Source organism: Notamacropus eugenii, chromosome 5 (genome assembly GCF_028372415.1).
Source record: "Notamacropus eugenii isolate mMacEug1 chromosome 5, mMacEug1.pri_v2, whole genome shotgun sequence".
Lineage (NCBI taxonomy): Eukaryota > Metazoa > Chordata > Mammalia > Diprotodontia > Macropodidae > Notamacropus > Notamacropus eugenii.
In genome coordinates this window covers 338,862,690-338,880,793 of record NC_092876.1, presented here as the reverse complement: position 1 = coordinate 338,880,793, position 18,104 = coordinate 338,862,690, and the positions used below count along the sequence as shown (strand labels likewise).

The window sequence follows — 18,104 nt, the reverse complement described above, 5'->3', positions numbered from 1 at the left end:
CATCATTTTACTGTTGAAGAACTTGAATCTCAGGGAGGTTAAATGATTTCTCTGAGGTCATACTGGTAGTAAGTAAAGCAACTGGGAAGTACAGTGAATAGAGCTCTGGGACTGGAGTCAAGAAGACTTGAATTCAAATTCAGCCTCACAAGTTGTGTGACTTTGTAGAAGTCATTTGACCTCTCTCTGCCTTAGTTTCCTCAGCTATAAAATGGGGATGATAATAACATCCCCCACAATGGTTATAAGGAGCAAATGAGATCTTCACACAATTTGAAGAGCACTGAGCACAGTGCCCAGCACATTGTAGGTACTTAATAAATGTTAGCAATAATACTAGTGATGATGATGATGACTAGGATGGTGGTGGTGATGGTGATGATGATGTACTAGTGGTAGTGGTAGTGGTAGTGGTGATGGTCGTGGCGATAGTGGTTCTAGCAGAGGTACGTTTTGAACCCAATTCGTCTGACTCCCTAACAAGTGTTCTTTCCATTTCACCACACTGCACCATTTTGTGACCATCTCTGATCAAGAACTGAGGTGACCTCAGGGTATGTACTGCTATGACAGGATGTTAAGTGGCAACTGAGCAAGGGTTATATGTTGATGTCAGAACCAGGGAGGCTCAGCAGTATAATGGTCACCAGAGGTCAAGAATCCAGGTAGGCATGTTGAGGGCTAATGGCCATGCAGTTAGAAGGGGTCATTAGAAGCAGTGGATTTGGATTTCCAATATAAAAACAGTCAGGGTAGCAGAAAATGAACTTGATATTAAGTTAAGGCTCTGGTTCATCTAGAAGCATCTTAAATACTTTTTGGGGTGGGAATAAACCTCAGGAAATAAACAGTCCTGATCCCATAGGCAAGTGACTCCACATTCCAGAAAAGAGGGGAGTGGTAGCAGCCAAAGGTAGAACCTGACAGTAAGTCCTTATTTGGTTGGATATGTTGGGCAATTGTTATTCCAGTAAAGCTGCTCCTTCAAACATGTCTAACTGAAATTAACTCCAAATAATTGTCTTTCTTCTAAACTTAGGAAATTGATTAGCTAAGTATCATATCCACATCTTGGATATGGAGTCAGAGAACCTTGATTCAAATCCCAACTCTCTCATTTCCTACCCATGTGACTTTGGGCAAGAATGCACTTCATGGCAATGGGTCTCATTTTTCTTATCTCTAAACTGGGGAGGTGGGACCAGATGAGCTCTGACATGAGGTCCTTCCAGCTCTAAATCTGTTATATTTTCCACACTCCAAACTTACCCTCTTGTCCAGTGGATGGGTTTTCTATGGTTTGTGAATCCCTAAAGATTCTAACAAATCTTTCTAAACCTGGGTTCAACGTATTAAATGGAGAGTACCCTAAAGAGCTACATGCTCTAGGTTGCTTTAGATTGGTCAAATGCTTTAGGTTGGTCAAAGGATACGAACAGGCAGTTTTCAGAGGAAGAAATTAAAACTATCTATAGTCATATAAAAAATGCTCTAAATCATTATCAATTAGAGAGATGCAAATAAAAACAACTCTGAGGTACCACATCATACCTATCAGATTGGCCAACATGACAAAACAGGAAGATGATAAATGTGGAAGAGTTGGAACATTAATTCATTGTTGGAGCTGTGAGCTGATCCAACCATTCTGGAGGGCAATTTGGAATTATGCCCAAAGGGCTACAAAAACGTGCATACCCTTAGACTCAGCAATACCGCTTCTAGGACTGTATCCCAAAGAGATCATAAAAATGGGAAAGGGTCCCACCTGTACAAAAATATTTATAGCGGCTCTCCTTGTGGTAGCCAAGAATGGGAAATCGAGGGGATGCCCATCAATTGGGGAATGCCTGAACAAGTTGTGGTATATGAATGTAATGGAATACTATTGTGCTATAAGAAATGATGGACAGGAAGACTTCAGAGAGGCCTGGAAGGACTTATATGAACTGAGTGAAATGAACAGAACCAGGAGAACATTGTACACAGTAACAATCACAGTGTGTGAGGGATTTTTCTGGTAGACTTCACCCTTCACAGCAATGCAAGGACCTAAAAAATTTCATGTGGACTCGAGGCAAAATGCCTTCCACATCAGAGAAAGAACTATGGAACTGGATTGTGGAATTAAGCAGATTATTTTCTCTTGTGTTGTGTTTTGTTTTGGTTTTTTTTTTTCATGGTTTCTCCCATTCATCTTAATTCTTCTATGCAACATGACTATAGTGAAAATGTATTTAGTAAGAATGTATGTGTAGAAGCCATATAAGATTGTACACCACCTCAGGGAGGGAAGGGGAAGAGAGAGGGGAAGGAGGGGGAGAAAATCTAAGATTTATGGAAGTGACTGTAGAATACTGAAAACAAATTAATAAAAAAAAATACTTGAAGTTCAGAAACCAAAATGAATGTTCAAAATTGTTTTTACATGTAATTAGGGGGAAATAAAATATTATTCAAAAAGGAAATAAAACTATCCAAACATATTTCTTAAAATGGCACCCCCAAAAAGAAAAATGTCAGAAACTACCATATTTTACCACATAATCATCACAGATTTTATGCCAATTTTTTTGCAAGAAAGTGGGGGTGTGACCATTATGTGAAAATGTGTGCCGGTATTACTTTAAAATCATTTATTACTAAAGCTTCTTTGGTGCAGGATTAGGATGCACAGAACACTCATGAATATACATTAAAATTGAATACTAGCAATGCATGTACACTGAGAATTCTAGACTTGCAGCTCGCAATGAATGAGAGATAAATGTATATCCATATGCCACTGGTGAATACATTGCTATTCTGTTGATCTTTTAAGCAGTGTGATGAACAGAATTATGCCATTGACAATTATGCGATGAAAAGTTATAAACCAATTTTTGGATAAAAAAAAACAGGTCATGATGATTATGCAATGGTAATGTTTATGTGGTGAAATAACCAGGTAGTTCATTAAGTGAAGGTAATAGGTTGGCAAACAAGGCATGGTACAATAGAAAGAGCACTGACCTTGAAATCAGAAAAAATGGGCTTGAATCCTACCTCCAACATTACCTTTGTGATCTTGGGCAAGGCCTATAACCTCCCTAGACTTCAGTTTCCTTGTCTATGACATGAAGGGGCTGAATTCCATGTTAAGTTGAAGTAGATGTTTTGTGTTGGTGACTGGTGAAAGATAAGCCAAGGATTAGTCCTGGATGCCTAACAGAGAGTTTTGAGTCCAAGTCTAAGGACTTTGGACTTTATGAAAGTTTGAGGAGGATACTGACAGGAAAGCAATATTTTAGGAATATTATTTTGGCAGCCGTGTGCAGATTGGACGGGAAGGGATCAGAAAGATGACTCAGGATACCACTGATCCAGACTTGAGGGATGAGGGAAGAACTAGGATGGTAACTGGCAAGAAATGGATGAAAAATGTATGGGAGGAAGAATTGACAGGATTTGATATCTGATCAAATAGGGGCTGATCAAGAAGGGTTTATGAGGACTGAAGTAAGTAACAAGAAAAGAAAAAATTCAGAGCTTGGGAAATTATATTGGCAGTGCCACCTAGACAGGGAAGTTGGGAGGAGTCAGCTTGGTCAGGAGTGGAAGAAAACCAGGGGAGGAGGTGTGCAAATAATAACTTTTAGGTTACAAAGTTCTTTATATATTGTACCATTTGATCATCATAACAATACTATGAGGTAGATAATATTTGAACCTTTAAGTTGCCTACACTATGGAAGATTTGGAAGACTCATATGCAGTTTTCATTCAAACAGAGCACCGGTTTTCTGTAGTTATTTATAATTGCAAGGTCTGATTATTTATTATAGGCAAGCTTTACTTATTTTGAAAATTCTATAGTTATACTATGTAAGTTGGGTAAGTAAAGCTTCTATTAAACACATTTATACATTTTATTTTATTTACACATTTTATTTTATACATTTTATTTTACTTATACATGTTTCTTTATACATTCTATTTTATTATTTTATTTATTTATACATTTTATTTTATTTATAAATTGTCTATATATGCTAGGTATTATATCAGGTGACAGAGATACATGATACTTATGAGAGGTAGTATGGTATAGTGGATAGGACACTGGACTTGGGGTCAGGAAGACTTGCGTTCAAATCTTGCCTCAGATTCTTATCAACTATGCGACTCCATGATGTAAATTGAAAGGGGTGACATCTAGAGACAACCTTTGAATACTATGTATGATACTATAATGTGAGAAATAGTGTCCTAGGGGTTAGGGCGCTAGAGTTGAGGTCAGGAGAACTAGGTTAAATCCTGTCTCAGATGGTTGATGAGATGTAGCTCTGGGCACGTAACTTGCTTTTTTCTGTGCCTCAGTTTCTACATCTACAAATTTGGAAAGGGCGTGAACTCAATAACCTATATATTGTTTCTAAAATCTATAATCCAACGGTAAAGAGAACAGGGGCACTAAAAAACTAGGGAAATCAGAAAAAGCCTCTTATAGAAAGTGCAAAGAATCCTGAACTAGGGAGTCAAGGGGTCTGAATTCTGACTCTACCACTTACAAGGCCTGTGACTTTGTGCCTCAGTTTTCTCAGCTGTAAATAAAGGAATCAGACTTTCTAATGGTCCTCCTTATTTTAAATCTTATAGTCCCAAATATACTGGGATGGAAAATTGCTCTACTGCTCTCTATCATAACCCCTGCAATGGAAGATTATTGTGTTGGGACTGGGTATAGGGCAAAAGAGAAAGGGCACTGAATTATCCACAGACGTGCGGCGGTTCTTCACTGCTGCTGGTGCCACAGCCAAGGGTTGCATAAGGTTCAGTGACAAGTCCCTGGCAGAGAACTCCGGCACAGCTGGAACTGGAGCTCCTCCCCCTGCTCCCTGGGCCCTCCCCTTCTCACTCCGGAGTCTCCTCCCCTTCTCTTCTCCCCAAAGGTGGCTGGCTCCCTTTCCCTGTAAGTCAGAGTGGCCCGGGAGACTGGGAGAGAGGGAGCACGAACTGGCTCCCCGCCCGCCAGGCTTCCTCGGGGCAGTCTCGGGCCGTGCCGGGTCCTGGCTGGTGGCCCCCTGCCATGCCGGCGCTCTAGGGGGTGAGGGGCAGCATGAAGGGGAGCGAGCGCTCTTACTCCCGATGTCCTGCGGTGGCTTGGTTTCTTTCCAAGTGCTGCTGCTGCTGCCCGTGCAGAGGTGAGAGCGAGCCCCGGGCTCGGGGCCGGGGCAGGCTGCTCTGGATTTGGCTAGCTGAGCTGAGCAGCGCTGGGGTTGTGGATAGTGGATCTGGGGAAGGGGCTGGGGAAGGGGCTGGAAGGGGCAGAGAGCAGAGGTTGGGGAAGGGTGAGGGGCGTGCTGGGCACTCAGCCTGGGTCTGACTGCCTAATTAAATGCCCTCTAGGGGGTATTGAAACTTAGCTCCCCCTCCTCCCTCCCCCCGCCCCCCCACTTTGGGAGGCTGCAGCTAGTGAAATGCGCTCCTCTCTGCATTTCTGGGGCCCAGTCTGCGAGGGGGAGGGACTCCAGTAATGAGTGAAAGACGTCTTTCTTCTTCTGCGCTCATTTGCATGTGGATCCTCACTTCAAGATTTAGCATATGACTCTGGGCTGCTGGAATGTGCTTGACACTTGTCGCCTCACCGGGAACTATTTTTGCCCAAGCGACAGTGTTCTGATGGGGCACCGGTCCCGGTAGGGCTGCTGCTGTTTTTGCAGTACCGGGGCTGAACTCGGCTTGCTAATTAACTTGAGAACTCTCCTAGCGCGCAGTCGAGACTGTATTTAATTATATTCTGTTCATTTGGGGGCTGTTGAGAAGGCTTGAAGGAAGCTACGTGATCCTACCGAGTATTTCTGCAAAGGAGGAGAGTCGCCCAGGAGAGCCCCATAGGCTGAGGGAAGGTTCTTGCGTTTTGTTGGTTGGTTGTTTGGGTATACTACTATGAAACTAACTGCAACATTCTTGGTCCAGGAGAGTCAGTAAATATTGCTAACCGTTGTTCCTTTTCACTTTGTAACACCTAGTTCAGTTGCTGATGAATTGCAGTGCAGTTGGGCGAGATACAAATTTTCCTTTTCCATTGATTTATAATTTTTTGGATGGATAGTAATTTATCTTTAAAATGTTTGATGCCTTTTGGTTTTATGATACAGTCGTTTCTGCAGATACACCCTTTGCCACTTCTTAGCTTTCAAAATTGAACTCTCCTTTTTAACAAAGAAAAATAACTTTGTAACAAAAAAATAACTATAACAAAAGATCTTCTGAAGAGTTATGGGCACGAACTCTTTTTACAAAGAACTATTCTTTGAATATCTGTGTACCTCAGTGGTTTTATTCTCTTGTATTTCCAGGTTGCCTTTCCCTTTACAAAGTCAGCCTAAGAATCTCTCCATCCTAGACAGTTTTAAGAGAAATAAGACAAAAGTCCAAGAATTCCCCTTCCCCCACCCCAGTTTGCCATTCACAACCTCAGGGTGGCATCTACCATTAACTCAATCCAAAAAGGGTCTAAAATACAATTATAGGAAGGTAAAGCCTAGAATTCAATAAAGAGAAAGAAACCTCGGAAGGATCCCCTGTTGATTTAAGAGAGATTCAACAGTGTGAATAGAGGTTTGAAAGGGAATTTGTGTGTTTGGGGGGAGGGGAAAGAATATACAGAAACTCTAGGGAAACGTTGAGGGGTAAGGTAGGAAAAAATATTCATTGGAGCCTGAGTTGATCAGTTTCCTTCAGAAGCTGCCCTGCCAGTCCCAAAGCTTCCAAAACATGGTTTCTAGGGAGTTGGTTTCCTGTAAAAATCCAGAATGTAGATTATTTGATGGTTCTTATCTAAAGTCCTCACAGCTGCCCTCCTTCAGACCAGATGTATTCTATATGAGCAATCCTGACTGCTCAAAAGGAAAAGTGCCCTGTGGTCGCATCCCCTCACTGAGTGTAAATTCCTCTTTTTCCCTTTTTCCTTCTTTCTTTCCTTTCTTCCTTCTTCCTTTACTTTTTTTTTTTAATGCTTCTTTAAGGCCCTCAAAGAGTAGAAAGGTTGGGGTAGAGAGTAGGTGACAGGCCCATGGGAGTTCCTGCTGAGAATGCCCTTTGTTAAGGGGAGACCTGGTCAAGCAGCTGATAAAGGAAGAGCTTTCTCCTCTTGGCTTTTGGCCCCTGTCTCCCAGTGTCTCAGATCAGCCCTCTAGGAAGTTGTGAGAGAAAGGTCAGAGTGGTTCAGGTTCCTGAGGAAGAGCTCTAGGAGAAAAGGGAAAGGATAGATAAGGTGGCCTCCTCTTTGCCCTTCCCCCACCTCCCTCCCGGTCGTTTCCACAGGCTTTGAAGCTTCTGGTTATTAGATTACTGGGTGCCTGTCTCCTTAGGGAAGGGGAAAGCAGCCTTATTTAGTTAGATCACCACCCTCTGGAGAGGAAATCCCGTATTAGTTAACTCAGTTCAGGTGGGGGGACGGGAGGGAGAGAGCAAGAACGCAAAGTCCTTGGGTACTCCGAGGAGGGTGAATACTTGCTATCAGTCCATCTCCGAAGATTCAATTTGGAAGCAGATTGAAAAGATAAGAAAGTCTCTTGCAAAGCTTGATCCTCCTTCAAAATCCTGATGGTGTTATTTGCTGCCTCAGCACCATAGCCTTAACAGGAAAGGCATGTATGTCATCTGTCAATCAAGTATTTATTAAGTGCCTACTGTGTGCCAGGCCCTGACTCTCCTCCCTCCTTCCTCCAGGGGAAAATAAAAGACAGAACAATGCCTGTTCTCACAAACTTGCCCGCTGTCAAAAAAACAATGACCACACATAACAATATGCAAAACATTTATACAATGCAAGTAAGTGCATGGTCATTTATGGTGCTGTAGAAAGATCACAAAATAAGAAAGTTGAACTACATGCCCTCTAAGGTGTCTTCGTTCTAAATCTATGATCCTATGATTGCTAGGATTCCAGAGACATGAGTTCTAATTCAGACTCTGCCATCAGCTAGCCACTTAACTTCAGTCACCTCATTTACAAAATAAAGGGTTTGGACTGGATAGATTAGAGGTGAGGAACCTGCAGCCTCAAGGTCACACGTGGCCTTTTAGGTCCTCAGGATGAGGCCCTTGGGCTGAGTTTAAGTTTAAGGAAAAAATCATTTTATTAAGGGGATTTGTTCTGTGTAGTTTGGATTCCATCACAGGGCTGCACTTGAGGACCCAGAAGGTCACGTGTGGCCTCGAGGCCACAGGTTCTCCACCCCTGGGATAGATGATCCCGTTCCAGAGCTGACCTCAATTAAGAAATGATCTCTAGAGATGACAGACCCTGGGGAAAAGGGAAGCTCAGGGAGGGTCATTTCAGTTCATCAGTTCTGTTTTTGAGGTGAGCTAGCTTTCTTCCCTTTTAGGTGAACCAGTTGTTCTAGTCTGACAGACTGAATTTGAAGAGACTTAAAAAAAGTAAGCAAAGGGAGCACTGGAGATTCCAAGTGCTAAGCAGGGAGGTCTAGGGTCGTTCTCTGGTCCCTGTTTGATTATAGAAATTAGTGACTCGCTTTGCCTGCTCTAGGCCTGCCCCTGGAGGAACTTGATTATCAAGGTAGTAGGGCTGGTCCCCAGGCCAGGTGAACGGAGGGAGGGAGGTGACTTCTTCAGGGGAGGATTGCTGGACTAACTCCTGACACCTGGGATTTAATTCTGTCTTCTGAGAAAGAAGCTTGGGCTGAGTTCCACACTCATCCTTGAGCTTGATTCACTTTCATGAGGTGTGTTCAGGGCTGCTATAACTAATTCCCCTTAGAGGATGGGTCTGCCATCCTGGTAACATGGTTCATTGGAAAGCAAGTGGACTCTGAAGTTAGAGGACCCATCTCTGGGATTTAAATCTGCTGTGTGACCTTGAACCTAACTTTGCTAGGCTTCATATCTTCACATGTAAAAGGAGGGGGTTGAACTGAATGACCTTTGAAGGCTCTTTCAGTTCTAGATCTATGATGCTAACCTAGAGAAAGCTAGGTATTGTAGTAGATAGAATGCTGGACTTGGAGTCAGAAAGAGCGGAGTTCAAATATCCTCAGATAGTTACTAGCTGTATGAACCTGGACAAGTCACTCAACCAATCTTGGCTCCATTTTGCTCAACTGTAAAATGAAGGTAATAATAGAACCTTCCTTTCAGGGCTATTGTAAGGATCAAATGAGGTCTGAGCATGGTGCCTGGCATACAGAAGGCATTTAATAAATGCTCATTTTCTTCCTTCTACTGGTAACGCAAACAAGGACAACATGTATATCAGTAAGAGATTTTTTTACTGTTGCTTTTTTAAAATGCACGTTATTCTTATTTTATGTCTTTTGTTTTTGCATCACCTTACTCTCCTAAGATATTCCTCTCCCCTTCCCTAACTAATAAGTCATCCCTTGGAACAAAGATTTTTTCAAGAGGGTAGGGGGAAAAAGTTCAGAAAAATTGATCAATACATCAAAGGTGTTAGGCAGTATCACACACAGCAATATCACTCACCCATTCTCTCCCACTGCCAAGCGGAGAGTGAGGGCTAAATGCGCATTTTTAATGCCAAATAATTCTTCATTCCTTGGCTTGCAGGTATTTATTTTGAATTAGGTCAAGTGACATGTTAGTGAAAGCTCAAAGCCTTTAATAACACAAGGATTCGGGTTTGTAATCCTTGCCTTTTGGTGGAGATGGACTAGACCTGTGATTTCATATAGTGTAGGCACTTCCCTCTCCCAATTCACCCCTTGGTCTTAGAGGATTTCTTGAGAAGCTGAGAGGTTAAGTGACTTGCCCTCAGTCACACATTTAGTATCCCTTTCATAGATTTAGAGCCAGAAGAGATGGTCTAGTCCACCCACCTTATTTTACAGATGAGGAAACTGAGGCCTAGACTTGCCTAAGGTCAATGACAGAGCCTGAAATTGAGCATGTATTATCTAGCCCAGATCCAGGATCCTTTCCTATTTCAGGATGTGTCAGAGGCAGGATGTGAACTTGGATTTTTCTGAATCTGAGGCCCATCCTTTATCCACTCTGCCATTCTATCCTTCAGACATAGCTTAGGGCACATACTACCTTCTCCCACATCTGCAGTGCTGTCACCCACAAGGTCTATAAAGTGAGGAAAAAAAGATTTGCTTCAGTTGACCTTGATTGTCCAAGAAATTCCAGAAACAGTGAAAGGAAGATAGCACTTCCCTGTCAGTTTCTCCTCCTCCCCTCCAGGGTTTGGGTGAATAATCTCCTGGTAGAAGAGTTTGATAAAAGGTGAGAATTTCTACTTGGCTTTGGCAGAAAACCTGACAGAAGGGTAGGGAGGGAACAGATAATTGGGGAGGAAGCAAATAAATGGGTTATAACGGCCTCTGTTAGAAGGCAGACAAAAGACCACAGGAGTGGTAATGGCGGGCCCACGTCTGAAGACTGATTAATCATTGATACGGCACTCTTGGTTGGAGTTTTAGGGTCATTCTGCCTAGCTAAACTTTCAGATAAGCTAGGAGAAGTAGGTCACTCCTAGTTTCCTTATTTGTCTGTAAGAAAAAATCCCAACAGTCTGGAAAGACTTGAAGACAAGAGCCCAGGAGCACCCTTGGGGGGGGGGGCGGGGGGAGGAGGGGGACATGGAAGAAACAACTGAGACAGAGCTGATGAAGAGCCTCTCATCTAATGCTTGTGCTCTGGCTCTGAAAACAGTGCCCAGAGCTGGTCTAGCATGTTGTCATTAACTCTGGGGCAAAACTCAGTTCTTCCAAGAAATGTTGCCCAAATAACGTCATCTGACCCTTACCATTACCTTTCTCAGCTTGTGTGTGTATGTTGCTTTATAAATACCTCTAAAACTTTGGGATTTATACCTGTCCTGTCTTCCTTCCCGTGGGGCAAGGTCCATGACCAACCCTCCAATTGCCCTGGTAAGGACTCTGTACCTAGAGAGTACTGAGTGGAAGAGAGGGAAATGGGAGGTGTAATGGCAGTGGGGACTGACCTGAAGTGAAGTAGTTCAGCCACTAAGAAAAAAGAACACTTATTCCTTTGAGATCTCCAGCGGGTTCATAGTCACTCATAATGTCAATAGTCATGGATAGAGAGGGATGATGGCAAAGTGGGCACAACATTGGCCTAGAGTAAGGAAGTCAAATCCTCCTTTAATACTGATCAGCTCTATGTGACCATGGTCAAGTTAACCTCTCTGAGTCTCAGTGTCCTCCTCTGTTAAATAGGGACAATGGTAGCCAGCATTTATGTTCCCTGGAACCTTCGTTGACTTCTCAGTTATTGAGAGTTCATCTGACTTTTAATGATATTTTTATCTGCATTGTTGTAATCATGACGTATCATTTTCTCCTACTTTTTATTTTTACTATTCTAGAAGAATTCCCCTTTGCTGATTGTAAGAAGCCAGTGAAAATGTATTTCACCTTATTTTAACTGCAAACTTCAGTAGGCTTGTTTATTCAAAAATATTTCATGAGTATGTCCTAGTCAAGTCAACAAACATTTATCGAATGTTTACTATGTACCAAGCAGGCAGCTAGATGGCTCAGTAGTTAGAGCTCTGGGCCTGGAGTCAGGAGACCCGAGTTCAAATCCTGCCTCAGATACTTAGTAGCTGTGTGACCCTGGGCAAGTCACTTAACCTCTGTTTGCAATAATCCACTAGAGGAGGAAATGGCAAACCACCCCAGTATCTTTGCCAAGAAAACCCTTGGAAAGTATTGGTGTGCATGATCTACAGGGTAACAAAAAGTTGGATGTGACTGAACAACAACAATCCTAGAAAGAAGGCACTGGTATAAAAGGGATCAGGAAAGGCTGTTTGCAGAAAGTGGTTTTATTAGCTAAGACCTGAAGGAAGCCAGGAGGTGGAGATGAGGAAGATGAGCATTTCAGACACAGGGGACATCTCAAGGAAATGCATGGAATTGAGAGATACAGTTCATGTTCAAGGAATAGAAAGGGGGCCAGTGCCCTTGTGTCAAAGAGCAAATGGAGGGCAATAAGGTGTAAGAAAAATGGAAAGAAAGTATGATGACACACAAAGGTCCCATCCCTGTCCACTAGGGGCTTTTGGTGGAACATTCTATACCCACTCATGGGACAGAATTTCAAAGTCCCTAATCAATGAAGTGGTCTCTGCTTCCACAGCTGCCCCAAATGTGTCTCCAAGCTGTGGAAGTTGTCACTGGGGAGCCCAAGATCTGGAATGATGATGAGATGGAAGATAGCCCTATTCTGCCCCTCTGAGGCCACCTATCTTTCTTCCTCCGTTTTTTAGACTGGAGATACTTGAGATTTGTCATACTCCCCTTGCCCTGGCTGACATTGGAGTGACCAGGTTGGCCTTGCTTGCATCTGCTTCTCTTTTCTTTTTAGCCTGGTTTAAAACCCCATGTGCAATCCATCAGTAAATCAGCAGGCATTTACTAAACTCCTATTGTACCAGATGGAGATAGAGACAAAAATTAAGCCAGTCCCTTTATAGTAGCTTCCATCTATCATCATTATTGTTATTGTCATTCAGTCGTGTCTGACTCTTTGGGACCCCATTTGGGGTTTTCTTTGTAAAAAATACTGGAGTGATTTGTCATTTCCTTCTCCAGTTTATTTTTCAGATAAGGAAACTGAGGCAAATAGGGTTAAGGGACTTGTCCAAGGTTTCACAGCTAGTAAATGTCTGAGACCAGATTTGAACTTAGTTCTTTCTGACTCCAGGCCCAGTGCTCTATCCACTTCACCACCTAGCTGCCCCCTTCCATCAGTTAGGGGAACAACAGGAACACTGATAAGAAAAAAGATATGGGGGTGGGGTGGGGAGAGAGATGCTTGCAGTTAGGGGGATCAGGAAAGGGTTTATCTAGGACGAGGGGCTTGAACCACATTTTGAAGGAGACTAGGGGATCTGGGGAAACTGAGGTGAGAAAAGAGTCCATTCCAAGTGAAGGGGACAACCAGTGTAGAGATATGGAACCAGGAGAAAGAATGCCACATTTAGGATTAGCTAATAGACCAATGTGGCTGCACCGTAAAGTCCATGGAGGTCTATGTTGCTATGTGATAAGCCTGGAAAGGTAGGCTGGGCCAAACTGGAAAGGGTTTTATATTCTAAACAGAGGTAATAGGGAGACACTGGAGCATTTTGGGCAAGGCAGCAGCATGGTCTCTCTGCTTTAAAGAGTTTAGTAGGTCGATGGAGATTAGTTTGGAGGGAGGAGGAGGAAGGCTTGAGGTAGAGGAATCAACTAGGAGACTATTGCAATAGTCCAGAAAAGAGGCAGTGAAGATCTGGACTAGGGAGGCAGCTGTGTGAACCTACAGGGGAAGGAATGAACATTTTTATAGTGTCTGTTAGGTGGCAGGGCAACTAATTGGCAAAGTGCACGGAGTGCTGGGCCTAGAGTCAGGAAGGCTTATCTTCCCGAGTTCAAATTTGGTCTCAGACACTAACTGTGTGACTCTGAGCAAGTCACTTCACCCTGTTTGCCTCAGTTTCCTCATCTGTAAAATGAGGTGAAGAAGGAAATGGCAAACCATGCCAGTCAGTATTTTTGCCAAGAAAACTCCAAAAGGCATCACAAAGAGTTGGACACAACTAATAAATGGCCCAACCCCTTCCTCACAAAAAAAAAATGTGGCAGGCATTGTGCTAAATACTTTATAAATATTACCTCATTTAATCCAACCCTGCAAAGAAGGTGCTGTTACTTTTCCCATTTTACAATTGAGGCGACTGAGCCAAACAGAGGTTAGGTGACTTGCCCACAGTCATACAACAAATAAGTGTCTGAGGTCAGATCTGAACTCAGGTGTCCCTGATTAGGGGATAGATATTACCAACATATAGTTGGCAGTACATGGCAAATGATAGATATATGGGGTAAGAGAGCAGAGTGAAGGATAGGCCACCAGGGTGCCAATGTGACTGAAAGAAGGGTAGGCCCCTGACAGAAATAAGGAGAGGATTGGGGCGGGAGGAGAATTTCTGTTTTGGACATGTGAGTTTGAGGTGCCTCAGGGACATCCAGTAGGGAGTGTTCCAGGAGGGAAGGTGATACTGAATGGGACATTTCTGAACTTGAGTTCGAGGGAGAGACTAGCCCTGGATATATGGATCTGAGAATTTTCTGGAGAGATAGGATAACTGAATTTCTGGGAGCTGCTGATGTCACCAAGAGATAGAGTATAGAGAGAGGAAGGCCCAGAATAGAGCCTTAGGGTGCCCCCACAGTTAGGGGGCAGGATATAAACAAGGCTACAGGAATAGGGTTTGAAAAGGAGTGTCCAAATCAGGTGAGAGTCTTCAGGAGTAGCCAGAGAGTCTTCATCCATATTAAATACTGCAGTGAGTTCACAAAGGATGATGATTTAGGGAGAAGGCACTGGATTAGCAATGAAGAGATCACTGCTAATTTTGGAGAGGACAATTTGTACTGAGGGATGGGTCTGAAAGACAGACTGTGAGAGATTTAGAAGGAGAAGGAGAAGTGAAAGCAACGAAAGGATCCGTTTCACCCCACCCCACCCCCAGGAGTTGGTTTGTGATAACAAGGAGAAAAATAGGATGATAAATCAAATACAAGTTCTATTTTTTGTTTGTTTCTTGAAGGATAGGGCTTCAGGGAAAGAACCAATAGAGAGTGACTGAAGTCTAGAAAAAGAAAGGTGAGCCATGACTAGCTGTGATGGGGGATGAGAGGATCAAAGGACCATATATTTAGAGCTGGAAGAGCCTTTAGAGTCATCGAATGCATTCTTATAGATGATAAAACTGAAGTTCAGAGCAGTTAGTGACTTGTCCTGGGTCACATAACTTATGAGTGTCTAAAGTGGGATTTAAATCCAGGTCTTCCCCAAGTCCAGTGCCATATCCACTATATACCATGATGCCTTCCAAGAGATCTCTTATGGACATTGTCTCATAAGGAAGGACCTTCTATGGGGAAGCACAGGAGCACGCCCTTACAACAAGGGTTCTTAATGTTTTGGGATTGGGGCTGAGGGGTTTTTTTTGGTTCTTTTTTTGGTTCTTAGACCCTTTGGCAGATTGGTAAAGCCCAAAGACCCCCTTCCCAGAATCATGTTTTTAAATGTATACAGTTATCCCTTCCCCATCACAATTTTCCCCAATGTGGTTTCCATATATCGCAGGTTGGTGTAAGAAATTAAATGTGAATTTGGGGGGAGTTTTGTGGAAGCCACAGACGACACTGAAGGCCAAAAGATGATACAGAAAAGGTTTAGAAACTCAGAAATGCATAAAATATGTTCATATTATTGTACAACATCCACATATTTTATCATTTAATACCATAAATAACACAATAGCTCCTCTGGTATGAAGGGAGAACCAAAAAATTTTGTGAGGATTTTCCAGATCATGCAGAACCCCTACAATGTGCAGGGGATAACTATAGTAAAACATGAAAGATTTCCAAGGAATCCAATCATATTGAAAGACTGTTGTCAAAATAGGTTTTGAAAAACAATTTCCAAGACCCTTGTGTAAGAATCTTTGCTCTAAAACATTAGAGAGGCAGAAACTTGTCTTCGGTCCTCCTCAGTAGCTCTTCTAGTGCATGGTCAGAATCAACAGACTCTCAGGTATGCTTCCTGGAAGGAGAGAGGGCTGTGGTTACACCTGGAAGGTGAGGGAACTGCCAAGTCAGCTCAGCAAGGTCAAAGGGCAAATATCAAAGTCACCAAACAGGTTCCTTGGCATTCTTTGCACATTCTTTGATGACATCCATGATGAAACAGCTAGTCTAGAAGAGAAACCCTTTCCATTGTGAGCCAGGTACCTTGTAAAACTCCCTTCCTTTCCCAGACAGATGCCAGCCTCTCTGTGTGGGTGCTGGCTTAGTCACCCATCAGGTTGCTTTCAGTTTGCCCTTCTGAGACTATATTCGAGTCAGAGGCCTTTCTGTCCCCCAGGGATGGGGAATCCTCCCAGCTCTTGACAACAGAGAGCTGAGTCTCACTGCTAGAAAGCATTTCCAAGCACTCTGCTCTTTTCTGACCTCTGCTCCATCTCAAACCCTGGCAGTGTTTCTTCTTTGACCCCTTTCCCTGCCCTCCTGTCTTCCTTGTTAAATGTTGTGATGAATTGGGTTCTGCCTAGGGGTATGGGGAAAAGGTGTGGAGACAGAAAAACACATTCCCTCTCTGCTATGATGGGTGCCTTTAAAAGAAAAGTATCATTCATTTATGCTTTCTCTCATGCCACGCATCCTTCTGGAGGAAGGACTTTTTGCTTGAGTCAGTGTGGTCTGTATGTACTGCACCATTCATATGGCCTTAATTTCTCTCCCATCACCTGTGACCTAAATGGAAACAAAGAAAGATAACGGTAGGGAGAATAGCAGCCACTTGTACTCTCCACCCTCCAAATGAGGGTGTTACATCCCCTCCTCACAGGTTCAAAGATTTTTAGATATGAGATGCACCTTAGGTTTCAGAGTATCCTAGAAGCAAAGCTAGAAAGAACTCCAGGGGTCATCTAGTCCAACTTTTTCATTTTACAGATAGGTAACCTAAGGCCCCAGAAGCTGAATGAAGTTTTACCTACAGGTGCCTAGGTACTAAGTGGTATTGTTGGGACCTGAACTCATGTCCTCTGGTTATAAAGCCAGCCCTCTTTTCCATTGTATCCCCCTCTATCCAATCAATCCAACTCATTTCACAGATGAGATCATTGAGATGAAATAATTTGTCCTCTGCAACCTTGGTGACTCAGTGGATAGAGCACTGGGCCTGGAGTCAGAAAAATCTGAGTTCGAATGCAGCTCAGACACTACTAATTGTGTGACCTTGGACAAGTCACATAACCCTGTTTGCCTTAGTTTTCTTATCTGTAAAATGAGCTGGAGAAGGAAATGGCAAACCACTCCAGTATCTTTTCCAAGGAAATCCAAATGGGGTCACAAAGAGTCAGACAACTGAAATGACTGAACAGCATCTACAACAACTTGTCCTCAGATATACAGATAGTAAGCAGCAGAGGCAAAGGTTAGACCCAAGTCTTTTTGACTCCTCAGTTAAGGCCTTCCTTGGTATATCCTGCTGTCTCCTCAGATTTGCTTAGACCTTTATGAGTAGGGCAGTATTGTGAATCAGATCTCTAACCTTTGCAATGGTAGAGCTTGCTGAGTATTTGGCCTCTATGGTGATGGTGGGATAAGGGTGCCTAACTTTTGGGTGAATTGAGTGTGAATATTCCCATCTTCTAGGGTTCTGTGAAAAGCATCGCCCCCTCCAAAATCCTAATCCCCAAGTCCTCAAGACTCATTTGTAATAATACTAATGTTCATCCTGTCCCTCAACCAGTAAACATTTTTGAGCACCCATGTGCCAGGTATTGTACTAAGCCCTGAAGATACAAGTGAAGATACACTTACTGCTCTTAATGAACTTACAGCCTAATGGAGGAGACAACTTGCCACAAACTAATAACAATAACATGTACATAGCATTTTTATGTGCCAGGAACTGTACTATATATTTTACAAATATCTTCTCCTTTGATCCTCACAAACCATGTGCATTCGAGCTATATACAGGATGAATTAGAAGAAAAATCAACAGAGGAAAAGCAGGAGAATTAAGTGGGATCAGCACAGGCTTCCTGTAGAAGCTGGAATTATTAGGTGGGACCTGAAGGAAGCCAGAGGAGCCAAGAGATGGAGATGAGGAAGGAGAGCTTTGCATGCAAGGGAGATGGCAGTAAAAAATGTGAGGAGTCACAAGATGGGATTCTTGCTTGAAGACCAGGAAGGAGGCCAGGGTCTTTGAATAGAGGAGTACACGGTGCGATGTATAGAAGGAGACACTTCATAGATCACTCCCATAGCTTTCTTTGGCTCTTGCTGTCATCTCCTTTGTTAATCTCATCAGGTTCCACCCTCTTTAATTCTTAGCCTGTGAACTGGTATTTGGGATTGAAATAATCTTGTGGAGAGTGGTCAAGTATTCTGACCTGATAAGCGAACAAGTATCCAGCCCTTGAAGATTTCTGAAATGAGAAATCAAGTTGGACTAGGCCACCTCCTAGGGCCCTTTTAGCTGTAGACCTTTGTTCCCCATCAGAGACCAGGACTAAATCCCAGATCACAGAATCATAGGAC

The 18,104-nt window shown here is 43.0% G+C and overlaps 1 protein-coding gene across 5 annotated transcripts in view; it reads left to right on the top strand.

The window, feature by feature from the left end:
* Positions 1–18,104, top strand: part of KALRN (kalirin RhoGEF kinase) — a 963,226-nt gene that overhangs the window by 785,101 nt on the left and 160,021 nt on the right. For 4 of the 5 annotated variants that reach the window (XM_072616709.1, XM_072616708.1, XM_072616711.1 and 1 more), the window contains exon 1: positions 3,905–5,183. The exons of the other annotated variant lie outside the window; for it this stretch is intronic. In XM_072616709.1, the coding sequence (XP_072472810.1) occupies positions 5,099–5,183 (85 nt within the window). In that variant the 5' untranslated portion in view covers positions 3,905–5,098. Of the gene's footprint in view, positions 1–3,904; positions 5,184–18,104 lie in introns of those variants that run through there. 5 annotated transcript variants of the gene reach the window in all.